Source organism: Phacochoerus africanus, chromosome 9, assembly GCF_016906955.1.
Source record: "Phacochoerus africanus isolate WHEZ1 chromosome 9, ROS_Pafr_v1, whole genome shotgun sequence".
NCBI lineage: Eukaryota > Metazoa > Chordata > Mammalia > Artiodactyla > Suidae > Phacochoerus > Phacochoerus africanus.
The window spans coordinates 112,959,989-112,981,723 of NC_062552.1; the positions used below are offsets into that span (position 1 = coordinate 112,959,989).

The 21,735-nt window shown below is 38.2% G+C and overlaps 1 protein-coding gene across 1 annotated transcript in view; it reads left to right on the plus strand.

Annotated features, from left to right (window-relative positions):
* SPATA7 (spermatogenesis associated 7) overlaps window positions 1-21,735 on the plus strand; it is a 54,116-nt gene that overhangs the window by 8,577 nt on the left and 23,804 nt on the right. Inside the window, exons 4-5 of the mRNA XM_047796054.1 lie at window positions 3,420-3,467; window positions 21,450-21,583. Coding sequence (XP_047652010.1) covers window positions 3,420-3,467; window positions 21,450-21,583 — 182 coding nt within the window. The remainder of the gene's footprint in view (window positions 1-3,419; window positions 3,468-21,449; window positions 21,584-21,735) is intronic.

Genomic DNA, 21,735 nt, shown 5'->3' on the forward strand with positions numbered 1-21,735 from the left:
AATTACTATTCCAGTTAATAAATAAACCACAGTCTATCAATTCACCAGTTGGTGGACATTTGGATTGTGTTGACTCAATACTATTAAGAATAAAGCTACTGGGAGTTCTTATTATGCATTATTGGGTTAAGAACCCAACGTGTTATCCGTGAGGATGCGAGTTTGATCACTGGTCTCACTCAGTGTGTTAAGGATCCAGTGTTGTCACAAGCTGTAGCGTAGGCTGGCAGCTCCAGCTCTGATTCAACCCCTAGCCTAGGAACATCCATATGCTGCAGATGCAGCCATTTAAAAAAAAAAATAAATAAAGCTGCTATAAACGTTCACATAGAATCTTTTTTTTTTTTTTTCGTCTTTTGTCTTTTTTGTTGTTGTTGTTGTTGTTGTTACTTCTTGGGCCGCTCCCGCGGCATATGGAGGTTCCCAGGCTAGGGGTCGAATCGGAGCTGTAGCCACCGGCCTATGCCAGAGCCACAGCAACTCGGGATCTGAGCCGCGTCTGCAACCTACACCACAGCTCACGGCAACGCCGGATCGTTAACCCACTGAGCAGGGGCAGGGACCGAACCCACAACCTCATGGTTCCTAGTCGGATTCATTAACCACTGCGCCACGATGGGAACTCCCCCACATAGAATCTTTGAACATATGTTTCCATTTCACTTGGATAAGTTTATTTACTAAAAGTGGAATTGTGGGGTAATATGGTAAGGGTATGTTTAACCCTTATAAGAAACTGCCAAACTTTTTCAGAATGACTGTCATTTTGCATTTCCGTCACTTCCACATCCCCACCAAACCTTCCTATTGGCGGTCCTTTTTTAGGCATTGTAGTGGATATGTAATGGTATCTCATAGGGTTTTACTTTTTGTATTTCCCTAATGCCTAATAATGGCGAGCACTTTTTTTTTTTTTTTAATTTATGGTCACACCCGTGGCATACGGAAGTTTCTGGGCTGGGAATTTAACCTGAGCCACAGTTGTGACCTATGCCACAGCTGTAGCAACACTGGATCTTTTAACCCACTGTGCCAGGCTGAAGATCAAACCTCCACCTCCATAGGTACCCGAGCTGCTGCAGTTGGATTCTTAACCCACTGTGCCACAGCAGGAACTCCTTCCTTTTTTAATTGAAATATAGTTGCCATACAATATTTTATCAGTTTCAGGTGAACTACGTAGTGATTTGACATTTGGATAAATTATGAAATGATAACCAAGATAAGGCTAATAACGATCTGTCCCCATAAAGTTATTACAGTGTTATTGACCATATTCCTTATGCCATATGTAACTTATCCGTGACATTTTATAACTGGATGTTTCTACCTCTTAAATCTCCTTCACCTATTTTGCCCCCCATTCCCAGCCCCCTTTTTTCTGGCAACCACCCATTTCTTCTCTGTATCGGAGTCTTTTCATTTTGTTTGTTCATTTTGTTTTTCAGATTCCACATAAGAGATCATAAATTTTTTCTTTCTTTGTACGATTTATTTCATTTCACATAATACCCTCTAGATCCTTTCATGTTTTAGCAAAAGGCAAAGTTTCATTTTTAATGGCTGAGTAATATTCCACAACATATGTGTTTGTGTGTATATGTATATATGTGTGTATATATATACACACACACCATATCTTTATTCCTTCATCTATCAATAGACACTTTGATTGCATCCATATCTTGGCTATTATAATGCTGCAGTGAACTCTGGAATACATAAACTTTTTGAATTAGTGTTTTTATTTCCTTTGAGTAAATTCCTGGAAGTGGAATTGCTGGATCATAGGGTAGTTCTATTTTTATTTTTTTGAGGAACCTTCATACTGATGCACCAATTTACAATCCCACCAAATGTGCACAAGGGTTGCCTTTTCATTGAGCAACTTTTCATGTGCTTATTTGCTATCTGTGTATCTTCTATGGTGACCTATCTATTTAAACCTTTGCCCATTTCTAAAAATGAATTGTCTTCTTTGAGTATTAAGTTGTGAGAGTTCTCTTTCTATAAATAACATACCCTGTGTCAGACACACATTTTGCAAACATTTTCTCAAGTCTTTGACTTGTCTTTTCATTTTCTTTAAGTTTTACCATGAAATTATTTTACTTATTTATTTAATTTTTTTAGGGCCACACCTGTAGCATATGGAAGTTCCCAGGCTAGGGGTCAAACTGGAGCTGCAGTTGCTTATGCCACAGCAATGTGGGATCTGAGCCTTGTCTGCGACCTACACCATAGCTCAGGGCAGTGCTGGATCCTAAACCCAGTGAGCCAGGCCAGAGATAGAACCTACATCCTCATGGATACCAGTCAGATTTGTTTCCACTGTGCCACAAAGGGAACTCCCAAAATAATTTTAGATTTGCAGAAAAGTTACAAAAATAGGATACAATTTCACAGAAACTCTTCACCCATCTTTCCCTGATATTAAGACCTTACATGACTGTAATTAAAACCAGAAAATTAGTATTGATACCATACTGTTGACTACAGACCTCTTTTGAATTTCCCAGTTTTTCACCAGTAGCTTTAAAAAAAAAATTTATTTTTTTCATTTGAAGAGCTAAAGTTTTAACATTTTAGTTCATGTTTTATGAGGTTTATCTTATAAGTGATTAAAACATCTAAAGTATTTTGTTAAATGTGAAACCAAGTTCAGCATTTCGGTTTTTTAATAGTTTATGCTTTTCATGTCCTATTTAAGAAATCTTGCTTAATCTTAGGTCATTAAGATTTTCTTATGTGTTTTCTTCTAGAAGTATAAATTATAGCTCCTACATTTAAGTTCGTGATCCATTTTGAGTTAGTTTTGGTCTGTTGGTATGATATAAGGATTAATTTTTTGCCTATGGATATCTAAATATTCCCAGTGATTGTCCTTTCCTCATGGAACTGGCTTGGCACTTTTTGGAAGACAGTTGACCATGTGTGAAGGTCTGTTTCTGGACTTACTCTTCAGGTCTGTTGATCTGTATGTCTGTTAAAATATCTGCACTGCCTTAATCACTATAGCATTACAATAAATCTTGAAATCAGCTAATGTAGGTGCTCCAATTTTGCTCTTATATTTTTTCAAGCTTGTTTTAAGACTCCAGTAACCAGTATGTTAAGTGCATGATACAGGTAGGTTAAGTTAGTGATGCTCTGTGCATTTATTTTCCAGTGTTTACTGTTTCATTTTGAGTAGTTTAATTGCTGTGTTTTCAAGTTCACTAATGTTTCTTTCTGCAGTATCTAATGAGCTCTTAATCTCAACCAGTGTATTTTTTATGAAGGATATTTTTCATCTTTAAAAGTAGCATAAAAAATCAAAACAAGCAACTTCTGGAACATTTTGTGATATTCATATTTGATATTTGTTGTCATTTATAAATATTGAGAATATTATTAAAAAACTGATTTTTCTCTTTCAGCTGCAGTAGACTGCTCAGTTCCACTAAGCATGAGTGCCAGCATCAAATGTAAGTAATTTTTGACATATTCATTTTTTTTTATTGTAATGGTGAGTTACTTTTTTTTCTATATATAATAATTTTTTTTTTCATTATAGCTAGTTTACAGTGTTCTGTCAGTTTTCTACTGTACAGCAAGGTTACCCAGTTACACATACATGTATACATTCCTTTTTCTCACATTATCATGCTCCATCATAAGTGACTAGACATAGTTCCTGTGCTGCACAGCAGGATCTCATTGCTAATCCATTCCAAAAGCAATACTCTGCATCTATTAACCCCAAGTTCCCAATCCATCCTGCTCCCTCCCCTCCCCCTTGGCAACCATGAGTCTGTTCTCCAAGTCCATGATTTTCTTTTCTGTGGAAAGGTTCATTTGTGCCATATATTAGATTCCGGATATAAGTGATATCGCATGGTATTTGTCTTTCTCTTTCTGACTTACTTTACTCAGTATGGGAGTCTCTAGTTCCATCCATGTTGCTGCCAAATGGCATTATTTTGTTCTTTTTTATGGCTGAGTAGTATTCCATTGTGTATATGTACCACATCTTCCTAATCCAATCGTCTGTCGGTGGACATTTGGGTTGTTTCTGTCTCCTGGGTATTGTGAATAGTGCTGCAATGAACATACGGGTGCATGTGTCTTTTTCAAGGAACGTTTGGTCTGGATATATGCCCAAGAGTGGGATTGCTGGATCATATGATAATTCTATGTATAGTTTTCTAAGGTACCTCCATACTGTTTTCCATAGTGGTTATACTGTTTTCCATAGTGGTTATACCAACTTACATTCCCACCAACAGTGCAGGAGGGTTCCCTTTTCTCCACTCCCCCTCTAGCATTTGTTATTTGTGGGCTTATTAATGATGGCCATTCTGACTGGTGTGAGGTGGTATCTTGTGGTAGTTTTGATTTGCATTTCTCTAATAATCAGTGATGTTGAGTATTTTTTTCATGTGCTCTTTGGCCATCTGTATATCTTCTTTGGAGAAATGTCTATTCAGGTCTTTTGCCCCTTTTTCCATTGGGTTGTCGGCTTCTTTGTTGTTGAGTTGTATAAGTTGTTTGTATATTTTAGAGATTAAGGCCTTGTCAGTTGCATCATTTGAAACTGTTTTCTCCCATTCTGTAAGTTGTCTTTTTGGTTTCTTTTTATGGTTTCCTTTGCTGTGCAAAAGCTTGTCAGTTTGATTAGGTCCCATTGGTTTATTTCTGCTTTTATTTCTGTTGCTTTGGGAGACTGACCCGAGAAAATATTTGTAAGGTTGATGTCAGAGAATGTTTTGCCTTTGTTCTCTTCCAGGAGTTTGATGGTGTCTTGTCTTACATTTAAATCTTTAAGCCATTTTGAGTGTATTTCTGTGCATGGTGTGAGGGTGTGTTCTAGTTTCATTGATTTGCATGCAGCTGTCCAGGTTTCCCAGAAATTCTTGCGGAAAAGACTGTCTTTTTCCTATTTTATGTTCTTGCCTCCTTTGTCAAAGATGAATTGACCGTAGGTGTCAGGGTTTATTTCTGAGTTCTCTATTCTGTTCCATTGGTCTGTATGTCTGTTTTGGTACCACCACCACACTGTCTTGATGACTGTGGCTTTGTAGTAGTGCCTGAAGTCTGAGAGAGTTAGGCCTCCTGCTTGGTTTTTGTTCCTCAGGATTGCTTTGGCAATTCTGGGTCTTTTGTGGTTCCATAAAAATTTTTGGATTGTTTGTTCTAGTTCTGTGAAAAATGTCATGGGTAATTTGATAGGGATTGCATTGAACCTGTAGATTGCTTTGGGTAGTATGGCCATTTTTACAATATTAATTTTTCCAATCTAGGAACGTGGAATATCTTTACGTTTCTTTACATCTTCTTTAATCTCCTTTATTAATTTCCTTGATTAATGTTTTATAGTTCTTTCACCTCCTTGGTCAGGTGTATTCCTGGGTATTTGATCTTTTGGGGGTGCAATTTTAAAAGTATTGTATTCTTATATTCCTTTTCTAATATTTCATTGTTAGTGTACAGAAATGCAACTGATTTCTGAATGTTAATCTTATATCCTGGTACTTTGCTGAATTTGTTGATCAGTCCAAGTAGTTTTTGGGTTGAGTCCTTGGGGTTTTCTGTGTCACCTCTTCTTTTCCTGTTCGGATGCCTTTTATTTCTTTCATTTGTCTGATTGCTGTGGCTAGGACTTCCAATACTATGTTGAATAACAGTGCTGAGAGTAGGCATCCTTGTCTTGTTCCAGATTTTAGTGGGAAGGCTTTCAGCTTTTCTCCATTGAGTATTATATTTGCTGTGGGTTGTTGTAAATGGCCTTTACTATGTTAAGGTATGTTCCCTCTGTACCTACTTTGGTAAGAGTTTTTATCATAAATGGATGTTGGACTTTGTCAAATGCTTTTTCTGCATCTATTGAGATGATCATGTCGTTTTTGAATTTTCTTTTGTTAATGTGGTGTGTGACATTGATTTGTGTATGTTGAACCATCCTTGTGAACCTGGGATGAATCCCACCTGATTGTGGTGTATGATCTTTTTTATATGCTGTTGGATTCTGTTGGCTAAAATTTTGTTGAGGGTTTTTGCATCTATATTTGTCAGAGGTATTGGCCGATAGTTTTCTTTTTTGGTGGCATCTTTGTCTGGTTTTGGAATTAGGGTGATGGTAGTGTCATGGAATGTCTTTGGGAGTGTTGCTTCTTCTTCAACCTTTTGAAAAGTTTATTGAGGATGGATATAAGTTCCTCTTTGTATGTTTGGTAGAATTTACCTGTGAAGCGATCTGGTCTTGGACTTTATTTGTAGGGAGTGTTTTTATGACATATTCAATTTCATTTCTAGCGATCGGTCTGTTCAGTTGATCTATTTCTTCTTGATTCAGTTTTGGCAGGCTGTAAGACTCTAGAAAGTCGTCCATTTCTTATAGGTTGTCAAATTTGTTGGCATGCAATTGTTCATAGTATTCTCTCATGGTTTTTTGTATTTCTGTAGTATCCTTTTTCATTTCTTATTTTGTTTATTTGGGTTTTTTCTCCCCTCTTCATGGTGAGTCTGGCCAGAGTTTGTCAATTTTGTTTACCTTTACAAAGAACCGGCTCTTGGTTTTATTGATTTTTTTTCTTTTTTTTTTTTTGAATCTCCATTTTATTGATTTCCTCTCTAATCTTTATTATTTCCTTCCTTCTGCTGACTTTAGGTTTTGTTCTTTTTCTAATTCATTTAGGTAGTGGGTTAAGTTGTCAATTTGATATTTTTCTTCTTTTTTGAGGAAAGCCTGTGTTGCTGTGAACTTCCCTCTGAGCACTGCTTTTGAAGCATCCCATAGATTTTGAGTGTTTGTGTCCTCATTATCATTTGTCTCAAGGTATTTTTTAATTTCCTTTTTGATTTCCTCAGTGACCCGTTGGTTTTTTAGTAGCATGTTGTTTAGTCCCCATGTAGTTGGTTTTTTCTCATTTCTTTTCCTGTGGTTGATTTCTAGTTTTATGCCATTGTGGCCAGAGAAGATACTTGAAACAATTTCTACACTCTTTATTTGTTAAGGTTAGCTTTGTGCCCCAGTATGTGATCAATCCTTGAGAATATTTCATGTGCACTTGAAAGGAATGTGTATTCTGATTTTTTTGGATGTAATGTCCTGAAAATTTCAATTAAGTCTACCTTTTCTTTTGTGTCATTTAGGATCTCTGTTGTCTTATTGATTTTTTTGTCTAGAGGTCTGTCCATTGATGTGAGTGGGCTGTTAAATTCTCCCCATCAATTTAAAGTATCCCCATCAATTTCTCCTTTTATGTCTGTTAGTATTTGTTGTAGGTGTCTGGGTTCTCCCATATTAGGGGCATATATATTGACAATTAGTAATATCCTCTCCTTGAATGGATCCTTTTACCATTAAATTGTGTCCTTCTTTGTCTTTCTTTATGACCTTCATTTTAAAGTCTATTTTGTTTGATATGAGTATTGCAAATCCTTCTTTCCTGTCTTTTACATTGGCATGAACTATCTTTTCCCATCCCCTCACTTTTAATCATATGTATCCTTTGTCCTAAGGTGAGTCTCTTGTAGACAGCTGATTAAAGGTTTTTGCTTTTTTATCCAATCTGCCATGCTGTCTTTTGATTAGAGCATTCAGTCCATTGACATTTAAGGTGATAACTGATAGATGTTTATTTATTGCCATTTTAAACCTTGTTTTCCAGTTGATTCTATGTTTCTCTTTTTTTCCTTTCTTTTTTGGTTGGATGATTTCCATTTATTTTAACACTTGAGTACTTTTCAATTTTTGTGAATGTAATGTTTGGTTTTGATTTGTGGTTGCCCTGTTTTTTTAAGTATGTTAACCCCTTCCTATATCTGCTGGCTGTAGCCTGATAGTCATATAGGCTTAAATACATCATTAAAATAAAAAAAAGAATCTGTATTTTCTTATTTTCCTTCCCCACATTGTATGATTTTGAAGTCTTTTTTTTTTTTTTTTTAATAACGTTTCTGCTGGCTTATTTAAGTGATTGCTTTTCAGTTGTGGTTTCCTCCATTCTGTTTGTTCTTTTTTTTTTTTTTTTTTTTTAATTTAGAGAAGCCCTTTCAGTATGTCTTTTAGCATGGGTTTAGTATTGCTGTACTCTTTTAGCTTTTGTTTCTTGGAGAAATTCTTTATTTCCCCTTCTATTTTAAATGGTATTCTTATTGGATAGAGTATTCTGGGTTGCAGATTTTTTCCTTTCAGCACTTTAAATATATCTCCACTCCCTTCTGGCCTGTAGTGTTTCTGTAGAGAAATCAGCTGATGGCCTTATGGGGGTTCCCTTATAATTAATGCTTTGCTTTTCTCCTGCTGCCTTTAGAATCCTCTCTTTAACTCTTGCCATTTTTATTATAATATGTCTTGGTGTTGTCTTATCTGGGTTCAGCTTGCTTGGGGCCCTCTGTGCTTCCTGTATCTTGGTATCAGTTTCCTTTAGATTTGGAAAGTTTTCAGACATAATTTCTTCAAATGTATTTTCAATCCCCTTTTCTTTTTCTTCTCTTTCTGGAATTCCTATTATTCGTAGATTGGCCTGCTTTATATTATCCCATAGATCTCTTATATTGCTTTCATGTTTTTTCATTTGGTTTTCTGTATCCTGTCCTAATTGGGTGATTTCCATTATTTTATCTTCCAAGTCACTAATTCATTCCTCTGAATTATTCATTCTGCTCTTTAGTGCCTTTAGCTCAGTTTGCATCTCTGCAAATGAATTTTATCATTTTTCTTGGCTCCTTCTTATATTTTCTAGTTCCTTTCTAAAGGAATCTGCATTACTGTTCATATCCTCTCTTAATTCCTTGATATTCAGCCTAATTCCTTCAGTATTTTCACTGTCTCCCTTTTGAACTTAATGTCTGTCCGACTGCAGAGGTCTGTTTCGTTGTTGACTGCTTTAGGTAAATTCTCTTGTTCCTTTAACTGGGATTGGTTTCTGAGCTTCTTTGTCTTGCTTATGTTTTTCTTTTCCTGTGAGTTTAGGGAAGCCAAACCATAGTCTTGTAAGGTTACTTCTATGCAAGAGCACCCCATTGTATTTTTTGAGGGGGTTACTCTTTATTTTTGGTGTGGGAGTTTGAATATTTTCTGTCTCTTTCTTTGGTGTGAGCAGGCTGTTATTCCCTGGATGCTCATTGTGTTTTCATGGAGAAGGAGGCAGTGGGTGGGGCCAGCAATCAGTGCCTGGTCACTGGGCTCTCAACAGCAGCAAGGACCTGTGGGAAGGTGGCACAGGCTACTCCTAGTTTCAGGGCCCTGGAAAGTGGCAATGAGCTCTAGGCAGATCTGTAAGGCTTCCAGAGCATTTGGCAGTAGCAGTAGCAGGGTGCGTGAGTTCCCAGGGGAGGGAGAGCAACAACAGCTAGAGTTCGATTGCAGTGCTCTCCTCTGAAGTGACTGGAAGCTCCGGTGGTGCCTGTTCAGGGACCCTTAGTGGTAGTGGGCCATGACTACCTCGAGTCAGTGATGACTGCAGTGGTTTGCCCCTGCCACTTGTAGACCATGCATGAAGCACCCCCTCTCACTTAGCCCACATGGGAGGTGCTGCACAGGCTCCTAGTTGCAAGATCCTGGGAAGTGACAGAAATCAGCTGTGTGGTTACTGCCTGGGAGTATTCAGCAGTGGCAGCAGCAGGGCCAGTGTTCCCAGGGGTGTGAGAGTGCCAACAGGTGGTGTTTGGTCACAATGCCCTCCTCTGTGGTGCCCTTGAGGTGATTGGGGCTGCAAGTGGTGCCTGTTCACAGACTCCTAGTGGTAATGCAAATTGCCCTTTTTAAAAACAAAAATAAATGGTAAACTACACATAACCTAAAATGTACCATCTTAACCATTTTTATGTCTACTCTTCAGTGACGTTCAGTACTTCATATTGTAGTACAACCATCACCACTATCCATTTCCAGAATTCTTTTCATCTTGCAAAACTGAAACTTTACACCCATGAAACAGTGACTCCCCCACTCACCCACTGCAGCCGTTGTGGTATTTTCGTCTCTGTGTGCTTGACTTCCCTAGGTACCTCATGTAAGTGGAATCATCCAATGCATCTCCTTTTGTGAAAGATTTATATCACTTAGCATAATGTCCTTAAGGTCCATCCATGTAACATGTGTCAGAATCTCCTCACTTTTTAAGACTAAGTAATATTCCATTGTATTTGTATACCATATTTTGTTTATATATCATAAGTCAATGGACAGTTGGTTGTTTCCACCTTTTGGAAGTGGTAAATAATCCTTCTATAGACATGGGTGTATAACTACTACTTTGAGTCCCTGCTTTCAGCATTTCTGGGTATATACCCAGAAGTGGAATTATGGGTAATTCTGTTTTTACCTTACATTTCCAATTTGAGGGTTCCAGTTTCTCATCCTCCCCAACACCTGTTATTTTCTATTTTTTTTTTGAGAGTAGCCATCCTAATGAGTATTGACATGTTGCTTTTTGAGGAAGCATATACTAATTTCTGAAAATTATCCATAAAAGAAACTTGTGTATTTCTAAGTTTAGGAACTTAGAATTGAGCCCAGGCTCTGCCATTAAACTATGTAACTTTGGATAATTTAACTTCTGTGGGTTTCATTTTTCCTACATATAAAAATTTGAGTAGTACTAAAAGGCTTGCCCAGGTTTAAGTTTAGAGTTCTTTGATTCACATTGCCCTTGGCTTGTTAAGATTAGTGAAGTATTCATTAAAAATACCATGACTGGCACTTTTCTTCAGATAAATAGTATCTACTGTTTGTATCCTAATAGCCTAACTATATGTATCTGAAAAGCCACATTGACATATATTACCACAGAATCATGATATATCTCCCCTTTGACCAAATATTTCTATATCTAGAAATCTTTACTAAGGTGATAATCAGACCATCAGATTTGAAATTCCTGTTTCAAAATGTTCTGAAAGATACCATTTGAAACCTTTTGAGTATCTCTCTTTGAGTTCAGTTCAAGAAATATATACTTTAAAATAGCCAAAGATATCATAGCCTGTGCTTATTAGTAATTATATGAAAATCAAACTTTAATGTTTTCTTAAGCTACTATGTAAATGTAATTGTTACGTATAGTTTGAGAATTTTTATATTAAAAAATACCAACTTAAGGCAGTGCTAAAGTAGTGAATGAATGACTGCATAGATAAGGAAATGCCCCTTTCGTGCAATCTGGGAAGGATCACAGACAGCAGGATATTCGTACTCATCTCTCCTTGTATATTTTCCTTCTTTGGGGGGCGGGGAGGGGCACGCCCACAGCATGCAGAAGTTAGTTCTGGAGCCAAGGATCAAGCCTGTGCAACCTGAACCACAGCCATGACAGTGTCAGATCCTTAACCCACTGCACCACCAGGGGAACTCCTTATATATTTTCTTAGTGAAACTTGATAGGACTTCAGCTGAGCTAACTGCCATACCTACCACTCAGTGAGCACAGTGTCTTTATCAGTCCCTATGCTTGTCCCTTTGTATTCTCCCCATTCTGTGGCCTTCATGTTTGCAACAGGCCCTAGTATAGGCTCTAGTATTTTTTAATAAATCTTGGGCTAGGAATAATTTTACAGGAAGGGTAAAGGCATTTTATGCAAGAGCAGAGTGTTTATATACACACACACACACACACACACATATTTTTTTTTTTTTTTGGTCTTTTCTAGGAGTGCACCCACAGCATATGGAGGTTCCCAGGCTAGGGGTCTAATTGGAGCTGTAGCCACCGGCCTATGCCAGAGCCACAGCAACTCGGTATCCAAGCCACTTCTGCGATCTGCACCACAGTTCACGGCCACACTAGATCCTTAACCTACTGAATGAGGCCAGGGATTGAACCCACAACCTCATGGTTCCTAGTCGGGTTCGGTAACCACTGAACCACGATGGGAACTCCAAGAATATATTTTTAAAGTCAGGTTTCATTATATCACACAAGTTATATGGGCAGGTCATTTTATGTCTTTACCTCCTTCTTTGTATAATGAAGATAATTAAATAATCTCTAAGGATCTTTCCAGATTTTTAATTTATGTTTTATATTTCTTCTTCTGTATCGTATTAGTATCCTTTTTGTAGCTCAAAGCTTGTTCAATGTTTATAGGCTTTAAAAATCTGAATCATGTGAATTAAGGTGGTTTCATCCATTTGACATTAGGTCAGAAAATCCTCTTTAGGATCCAGATGGGAAAGTTTTTTGCCACATCTTCTGCAATCTACACCACAGCTCACAGCAATGCCAGATCCTTACCCACTCAGAGGGCCCAGGGATCGAACCCACATCCTCATGGATACCAGTTGGGTTCGTTTCTGCTGAGCCGCAATGGGAACTCCCAAATGGGAAAGTTTTGATAGATTTTTATACTGAACAGTTTCCCTAACAGTAGATATATAAAAAGATTATCTCTTTTTTGAGAAATTAAAAGGCCTGACTATATGTATTAATTCTCTTACTGAACCAGTTTAAATTCACCAATTTAAAATAATCAGGCGGAGTTCCCGTCGTGGCTCAGTGGTTAAATCTGACTAGGAACCATGAGGTTGCGGGTTCGATCCCTGGTCTTGCTCAGTGGGTTAAGGATCCAGCATTGCCGTGATCTATGGTGTAGGTCGCAGATGCAGCTCAGATCCCGCAGTGCTTTGGCTCTGGCGTAGGCCGGTGGCTGCAGCTCCAATTCAACCCCTAACCGGGGAACCTCCGTATGCTGTGGGAAGCGGCCCTAGAAAAGGCAAAAAAAAAAAAAAAACAATAAATAAATAAATAAATAAAAGTTTGAAAAAATAAAATAATCAGGCATTTTCCATAATATTTTGTTAAGTACGCTAGTTTATTCAGTGATTAATTTAGCAAATATTTATTGGGTGCGTGCTATGTGCTAGAGTAAGGGCTGGAGCTGAAGAAATGAACAAAGTACCTGCTTTTATAGAGCTTACATTCTGGTTGAAGGAGAAAAACAGCAAGCAGATACAAAGGAAAGTAAGTAAGTATGGACTATATCAGATGGTGATAAGTGCAGTGAAAAAGGATGAAGCAGGATAAGGAGATTAGGATTTTGGAGAAGAAGGCCTCAGTGATAAGGTAAGCAGAGACCTGGAAGAATTAAAGGAGAAGCAAGTAAGTGAGTAAAGGAGGGAAGAGCAATCAAGACAGAGAAAAAAGCAAGAATAAAAGCCTTGATATATGACACTGTGGTCAGTGTCTTCAGGGGAACAGGAAGAAGAGCTGCATAGTGTGAAATAAGCCAGCTGAAGAGTGACAGCAGATGAGATCACGGAGGTGGGACGAAGACATGCACACCTTGTAGGGCCGTGCCCATTTGCAAGCACTTTGGCTTTCACTCTAAATGAAATTGGAAGCCATTGGAGGGTCTTGAGTAGAGGAGGAGGACAGAACCAGTTTAAAAGCACCTTGCCCACTGGTGAGTTGAGGATAGTCTGTAAAAGGCAGTAGTAGACTAGTTAGGAGACAAATGACTAGTTAGGAGACAGTAATCCAGATGAGAAATAATGGTAACTTGGGCCAGAATGCCGGTAGTAGAGGGAGTGTGAAATGGCTGGACTCTGGAAACATTTTAGATGTGTCAACAGTATTTACCAATGGATTGGATGTAGATAGAATATGAGAGAAAAAAAGGAATGAGTCAAAGATGACTCCCAGGAATGAGTCAAAGATGACTTAGAGTCTGTCAACTAAAATAACAGTTATAATTTACTGAAGTGAGGAATGTGATAGGAAGATATTTAGCCAAGGAAGTGAGTCAAGTGAATCAAGAGTTCAGTTTCAGTCACTGTAAATTCAAAATAAATACCTATTAGAGTCTAAATGGAGATGCTGAGGAGGCAGTTGGAATACAAAGTCTGGAGTTGAGGAGAGTTTCCAGGATGGAGATAAAAATTCAGAAATTGGCAGCATATAGGTTGTATTTTTTAAATTGATCTTATTTTTTGTTTTTAGAATTTAGACTTAGCTAGTGCTTATTTATCCCATGATATTTTTTTTTTAGGGCTGCACCAGCAGCATATGGAGGTTCCCAGGCTAGAGGTCCAGTGGGAGCTGTAGCCACTGGCCTATGCCACAGCAACAGCAACTCAGGATATGAGCTGCATCTGTGACCTACACCCCAGCTCACAGCAATGCTGGATCCTTAACCCATTGAGCAAGGCCAGGGATCGAACCCACAACCTCATGGTTCCTAGTCAGATTTGCTAACCACTGAGCTACAATGGGAACTCCAATATTTTCTACTTTCAGTCAGTTGAGACAGGTGTTTTTCTTTTTGGCCATGTAAATGAAAGTTGTGATGGCTAGAAGAATTGCCAAATTGTAATCACTAAACTGAAATGCAATTAATAATCATTACTTCGTGTGTTACAGAGCTGATGCTCATATAATCAGTATGAATCAACTTAGAAACAGTCTTTATAGGCATATTAAAAAAATAAATCTTGGAGTTCCTGCTGTGGTATAATGGGATCGGCTTCGTCTCTGCAACGCCAGGATGAAGGTTCTTTCCTCAGCCCAGCGCAGTGAGTTAAAGGATCCAGTGTGCCCTGTAGGTCATAACTGTGGCTTGGATCTGATCCCTGCCCCAGGAACTCCACGTGCTGTATGTCAGTCAAAAAGGAAAAATTAGTAATAATAATAAATCTCTAGAGTTTCTGCTGTGGCAAAACAGGATTGGCAGCATCTCTGCAATGCCAGGAGGCAGGTACAGTCCTTTTCAGAGCACAGTGGCATTGGTCACAACTGTGGCCCACATCTGATCCCTGGCCCAGGAATTCCATATGCTGTGGGACAGCCAAATAAATAAATAAATACATAGATAAATAAATCTCTAGTTTTGAATCATCTCTGTTTTTATAAGATATTCTCTTGTCAGGAGTTCCTGTCGTGGCTCAGTGGTTAGCAAATCTGACCAGGAACCCTGAGGTTGTGGGTTTGATCCCTGGCCTTGCTTAGTGGGTTAAGGATCTGGCATTGCTGTGAGCTGTGGTGTAGGTCGCAAACGCGGCTCGGATCCCGCAGTGCTGTGGCTCTGGCGTAGGCCGGTGGCTATGGCTCCGATTTGACCCCTAGCCTGGGAACCTCCATATGCTGTGAGAACAGCGCAAGAAATGGCAAAAAGACAAAAAAAAAAAAGATACACTCTTGTCATAGCAGACAACTGACTTGATAATTTCAGTCTTTAAACTAGAATATCTCTATATACTGTTTACTTGTTTAAATAATTCTGTATTCTAATGCATTAGAAAGGCTTTCCGTTTTTTGAGGAGGAGGTGCATACCCATGAATACAGAAATTCCCTGGGCCAAGGATCAACCCACACCACAGCAGTGATGATGCTGGATCCTTTAACCATTGAGCCACCAGGGAACTCACAGAAAAGCTTTACCCGTTTTTTTATTTGTTCGTTTGCCTGTTTTGGGGCTGCACCTATGTCATATGGAAGTTCCTGGGCTAGGGGTCAAATTGGAGCTGCAGTTGCTGGCCTACACTACAGCCACAGCAACACCAGATCCAAGCTGCATCTGTGACTTCAGATGCAGTTTGTGGCAATGCTGGATCCTTAACCCACTGAGCAAAGCCAGGGATCACCTTGCATCCTCACGGATACTAGTAGAATTTTTAACCCACCAAGCCACAATTGGAACTCCAAGCCTTTACTTTTTATAGTAGTTTTATTGATGAATATTTTTTCATACCATAAAATTCAATGGTTTTTACTAAGTTTATAAGGTTGTGCAGTCATCACTAAATGGTCAAATGGTAGCTTTACAGCTGTTTTCTCATCTCACTACTAGCCTCGAAAGCCATTAATCTGCTTTCTTTGTACACTTTCCTTTGTGGACATTTATATAAATGGAATCATTTATTTTCTTTTGCATTAGACTTTTCACTGCATAATATTTTTTAGATTCATATCTGCTGTAAACGTAGTATTTATTAATTGTTAAATAGTATTTCATTGTATGGATAACACATTTTGTCTCTATCAATTGATTGACAAATAAACAACCTAACTTTACATCTAAAGCAGCTGGAGAGAGAAGGACAAGAGCTAAAGTTAGTAGAAGGAAAGAAATAAAGATCAGAGCAGAATCAATGAGACAGAAAAGAAGAAAACCATAGAAAAGATCAATGAAACTAAAAGCTGGTTCTTTGAAAAGATCAACAAAATTGATAAACCCTTAGCCAGACTTATCAAGAAAAAAGAGAGGACTCAAATCAATAAAATTAGAAATGAAAATGGAGAAGTAACAACGGACATCACAGAAATACAAAGGCTCGTAAGAGACTACTATATGCAACCATACACCAATAAAACGGAAAACCCAGAAGAAATGGACAAATTCTTAGAAAAGTACAATCTTCCAAGACTAAACCAAGACAAAATAGAAAAGATGAACAGACCAATCAAAAGTACTGAAATTGAAACTGTGATTAAAAAATTTCCGGGAGTTCCTGTCGTGGAGCAGTGGTTAACGAATCCCACTAGGAACCACGAGGTTGCGGGTTCAATCCCTGCCCTTGCTCAGTGGGTTAACGATCCGGTGTTGCCGTGAGCTGTGGTATAGGTTGCAGATGCGGCTCGGATCCCGAGTTTCTGTGGCTCTGGCGTAGGCCAGTGGCTACAGCTCCAATTGGACCCATAGCCTGGGAACCTCCCGTATGCCGCAGGAGCGGCCCAAGAAATGGCAAAAAGACAAAAAAAAAAAAAAATTCCAACAAACAAAATCCAGGACCAGATGGCTTTGCAGTCAAATTCTCTCAAATATTTAGAGAAGAGCTAACACCTATCCTTCTGAAACTATTCCAAAAAATTGCAGAGGAAAGGACACTCCTAAACTCATTCTATGAGGCCACCATCATTCTGATACCAAAACCAGACAAAGATACCACAAAAAAAAATTACAGGCCAGTTTCACTGACGAACAGATGCAAAAATCCTCAACAAAATACTAGCAAACTGAATCCAAGAATATATTAAAAGGATTGTACATCATGATCAAGTGGGATTTATATTAGAGGTGCAAAGATTCTTCAATATCCGCAAATCAACAGTGTGATTCACCACATTAACAAACTGAAGAATAAAAACCGTATGAGCCTCTCAATAGATGCAGAAAAAGCCTTTGACAAAATCCAAAACCGTTTCTGATAAAAACCCTTCAGAAAGTGGGCAGAGAGAACCTACCTCAACATAATAAAGGCCACATATGACAAACCCATAGCTAATATCATTTTCAATGGTGAAAAGCTGAAAAAATTCCTGCTGAGATCAAGAACAAGACAAGGATGTCCACTCTTGCCACTACTATTCAGGATAGTTTTGGAAGTCCTAGCCATAGCAATCAGAAATAAAAGAAGTGAAAGGAATCCAGATTGGAAAGGAAGAAGTAAAACTATCACTATTTGCAGATGACATGATACTATACTAGACAATCCTAAAGACTAGAAAACTGTTAGAGCTCGTCAATGAATTTGGCAAAGTCACAGGATACAAAGTTAATACACAGAAATCAACTGCAATTTCTATATACTAGCAATGAAAGATCAGAAAGAGAAATTAGGGAAGCAATTCCGTTTACCATGGCATCCAAAAAAATAAAACACCTAGGAGTATACCTACCTAAAGAGACAAAAGACCTATACTCTGAAAACTATAAGACACCAATGAAAGAAATCAAAGACATAAATAGATGGAAAGACATACTGTGCTCTTGGATTGGAAGAGTTAATATTATTAAAACGACTGTACTACCCAAGGTACACATTCAATACAATCCCTATCAAATTACCAAGGGTATTTTTCACAGAACTCGAGCAAAATATTTTAAAGTTTGTTTGGAAGCACAAAAGACCCAGAATAGCCGAAGACATCCTGAAAAAGAAAAATGTAGCTGGAGGCATCAGGCTCCCTGGCTTCAGACTATACTACAAAGCAACAGTCATCAAAACCATATGGTACTGGCACAAAGATAGAGATATAGATCAGTAGAACAGGATAGAAAGCCCAGAATTAAACCCACGCACCTGCAGTCAACTAACCTATGACAAAGGAGGCAAGGATATACAATGGAGAAAAGACAGCATGTTCAATAAGTGGTGCCAGGAAAACTGGACAGCCACATGGAAAAGAATGAAATCAGAACACTCCCTAACACCATACACAAAAATAAACTCCAAATGGATTAAAGACCTAGATATAGGACCAGACACTATCAAACTCCTAGAGGAAAACATAGGCCAAACACTCTGACATAACGACAGCAACATCTTCTCAGAGTGGCACCACCTCTTAGAGTAATGACAGTAAAAACAAAAATAAACAAATGGGACCTAATTAAACTTAAAAGTTTCTGCACAGCAAAGGAAACCCTAAACAAAACAAAAAGACAACCCACAGAATGGGAGAAAATCTTTGCAAATGAATCAACTGACAAGGCATTAACCTCCAAAATTTATAAACACCTCCTACCACTCAATACCAAAAAAACAAACAACCCCATCAAAAAATGGGCAGAAGATCTAGAGACAGTTCTCCCAAGAAGACATACAGATGGTGAAAAAACACATGAAAAGATGTTCAGCATCCCTCACGATTAGAGAAATGCAAATCAAAACCACCATGAGGTACCACCCTACACCAGCCAGAATGGCCATCATCCAAAAGTCTACAAACAGTAAGTGCTAGAGAGGGTGTGGAGAAAAAGGAACCCTATTACACTGTTGGCGGGATTGTAAATTGGTGCAACCACTGTGGAAAACAGTGTGGAGATGCCTCAGAAAACTAAAAATAGAACTACTATTTGATCCAGCAGTCCCACTCCTGGGCATCTATCCAGAGAAAACCATGACTCGCAAAGATATATGTACTTCAGTGTTCATTGCAGCATTATTCACAATAGCCAAGACATGGAAACAACCTAAATGTCCATCGACAGAGGAGTGGATCAAGAAGATGTGGTACATATGCACAATGGAACATTACTCAGCCATTAAAAAGGAACGGAATACCGGCATTTTTTGCAACATGGATGGACCTAGAAATTATCATGCTAAGTGAAGTCAGACAATGAGACACCCAACATCAAATGCTATCGCTTACATGTGGAATCTGAAAAAAGGACACATTGAACTTCTTTGCAGAACAGATACTGACTCACAGACTTTGAAAAACTTAATGGTTTTCAAAAGAGAGAGGTTGGGGGGTGGGGGATGTGCTGGAGGTTTAGGATGGAAATCCTGTAAAATTGGGTTGTGATGATCATTGTACAACTATAAATGTAATAAATTGAGTAAAAATTAAAAAATATTTTGAGATTCATATCTGCTACAAACTTAATCAGTACTTATTAATCGTTAAATAGTATTTCATTGTATGAATAATACCACATTTTGTCTCTATCAGTTGATTGCCACTCGATCTGTTTCTGGTTTTTGACCATTATAAATAGTGCTGCTGTGAACACTCATGTACAGGTCTTTCACGTGGATGTAAATTTTCATTTCTCGGGAGTTCCCGTCGTGGCTCAGTGGTTAACGAATCCGACTAGGAACCATGAGGTTGAGGGTTCAATTCCTGGCCTTGCTCAGTGGGTTAAGGATCTGGCATTACTGTAAGCTGTGGTGTAGGTTGCAAATGCGGCTTGGATCCCACATTGCTGTGGCTCTGGCGTAGGCCCGCGGCTACAGCTCCAATTGGACCCCTAGACTGGGAACCTCCATATGCCGCAGAGCAGCCCTAGAAAAGGCAAAAAAGACTAAATAAATAAATAAATAAATAAATTTTCATTTCTCTTAGGTATACACTTGAGAATAAAACTGCTAGGTCATAGGGTAAAATTAAGGAAACTTTGAAAGAAATTGCCAAGCTGTTTTCTGAAGTGACTGTACCCATTTTACACTCTTATCTTCCAACATTAGGATTTCAATTACTCCAAATTCTTGCTTGTTACACTGTTATTAACTCCTTTTTTGATTATAACCATTCTGGTGGCTAGTGACTATAATCTAGTGAGGTGTTGTCTCTTTGTGATCCTCATTTGCATTTTCCTCATGATTAATGATGTAGAGCATATTTTTCATATGCTTGTATATCTTTAGTAAATGTCTGTTCAAACTTTTTGCCTTTTTCCAATTAGGATGATTTGAAACTTGAAATTATTTCATCCATTAAGTTGGGATGGATTCCAATAAAGTATTTGTTAAGGAGTTCTTGTTGTGGCCCAGCAGGTTAAGAACCCGACCTAGTATCCACGGGGATGTGGGTTCCACCCTTGTCCTCACTCAGTGGTTTAAGGATCTGGCATTGCTGTAGGCTGTGGTGTAGCCTGGCAGCTGCATCTCCGATTCGACCCTTAACCTGGAAACTTCCATATGCTGCAGTTATGGCTCTAAAAAGACAAAAAAAAAAAAAAAGTGTTCATTAAATTTTAAATTCTATATGAATATTTAAGTCATTTTACTTAATGGTTAGCCATCCTTCTAACTCTGAAATTTGACTAGCTTTCATTTGGCCATTTTCAGTCTTTAATAACGACTCAGTACCTGACTTAAAACACACTAAAATGTGAAACCACTTTTTTCATTTGTGGTTTCAAATGAGTAGCAGGTAAGACAATTGGAAATCAGTTATTTTATTTAACAATAATGTTTTAGAGAGTTCCCGTTGTAGCTCAGTGGTAACCAAACCCAACTAGTATCCGTGAGGATACAGGTTTGTTCTCTGGCCCTGCTCAGTGGGCTAAGGATATGGTATTGCCACAAGCTATGGTGCAGGTCACAGATGTGGCTTGGATATGGCATTGTTGTGACTGTGGCATAGGCCAGCAGTTGCAGCTGATTCAACTCCTAACTTGAGAACTTCCATATGCCATACCTGCAACCCTAAAATAATAATGTTTTAGGAGTTCTGTGTAGCTCAGCAGGTTAAGAATCTGGTGTTGTCACTGATGTGGCTCAGGTCACTGCTATGGCATGGGTTCAGTCCCTAGCCCAGGAACTTGCACATGCCATGAGTGTAGCCAAAAAAAAAAAAAAAGTTTTAAAATTGTGTCATTTTTTGCGTGATATAAACCTTAAATTTTTATAGCACTTGATGATATGGATAATATTTCATTTGCGGAGGAGTGTATGGACTAATTCAAAGTGCATTTGGTGATTACAGTCGCAGACAACATGGTCAAGCATTTCTAAACTTCTTTTCTCTGTATCTGCTGGGAATTGCTCCCTTGATCCCTTAGGCTTAACCAATTTGTCACATCCTGCATGTGCTCTTTAAATAGTTAATCCATTTGAAGTTTCTATACATTAAATATTTGTTATCTTTACATAGAAAAGCATATGGCTCTTTATTTAAATATTAGTGCAAACATTTTTAACAAGAAAAAAATGTGCCCTTTATTAGTTTTCTAAGACCAAAAAATTAATTTTTCTATTTTATTCTATATTTCAAAAAGATTTTTTCCTCCTCAGATGCAGACCAACAACGAAGAGAGAAGCTCAAAAAGGAATTAGCACGATGTGAAAGGGAATTGAAATTCACTAAAACTGCAGGGCAGGCCAATTCTAAAAGTAATTCCAAGTCATTGTTTACCACTCTACAAAAGGTAAGATGGTATTTTTAGCTTTTAAAAGTAAATATTTCTAAGATACTTCATTGGTTGTGCAACCTCACTTTTTGGTAATGTTTAGTATAGGTCAGAGTTGGTAAACTTTCTGTAAACAGCCAAATAGTAAGTATTTTAGGATTTCCAGGCCA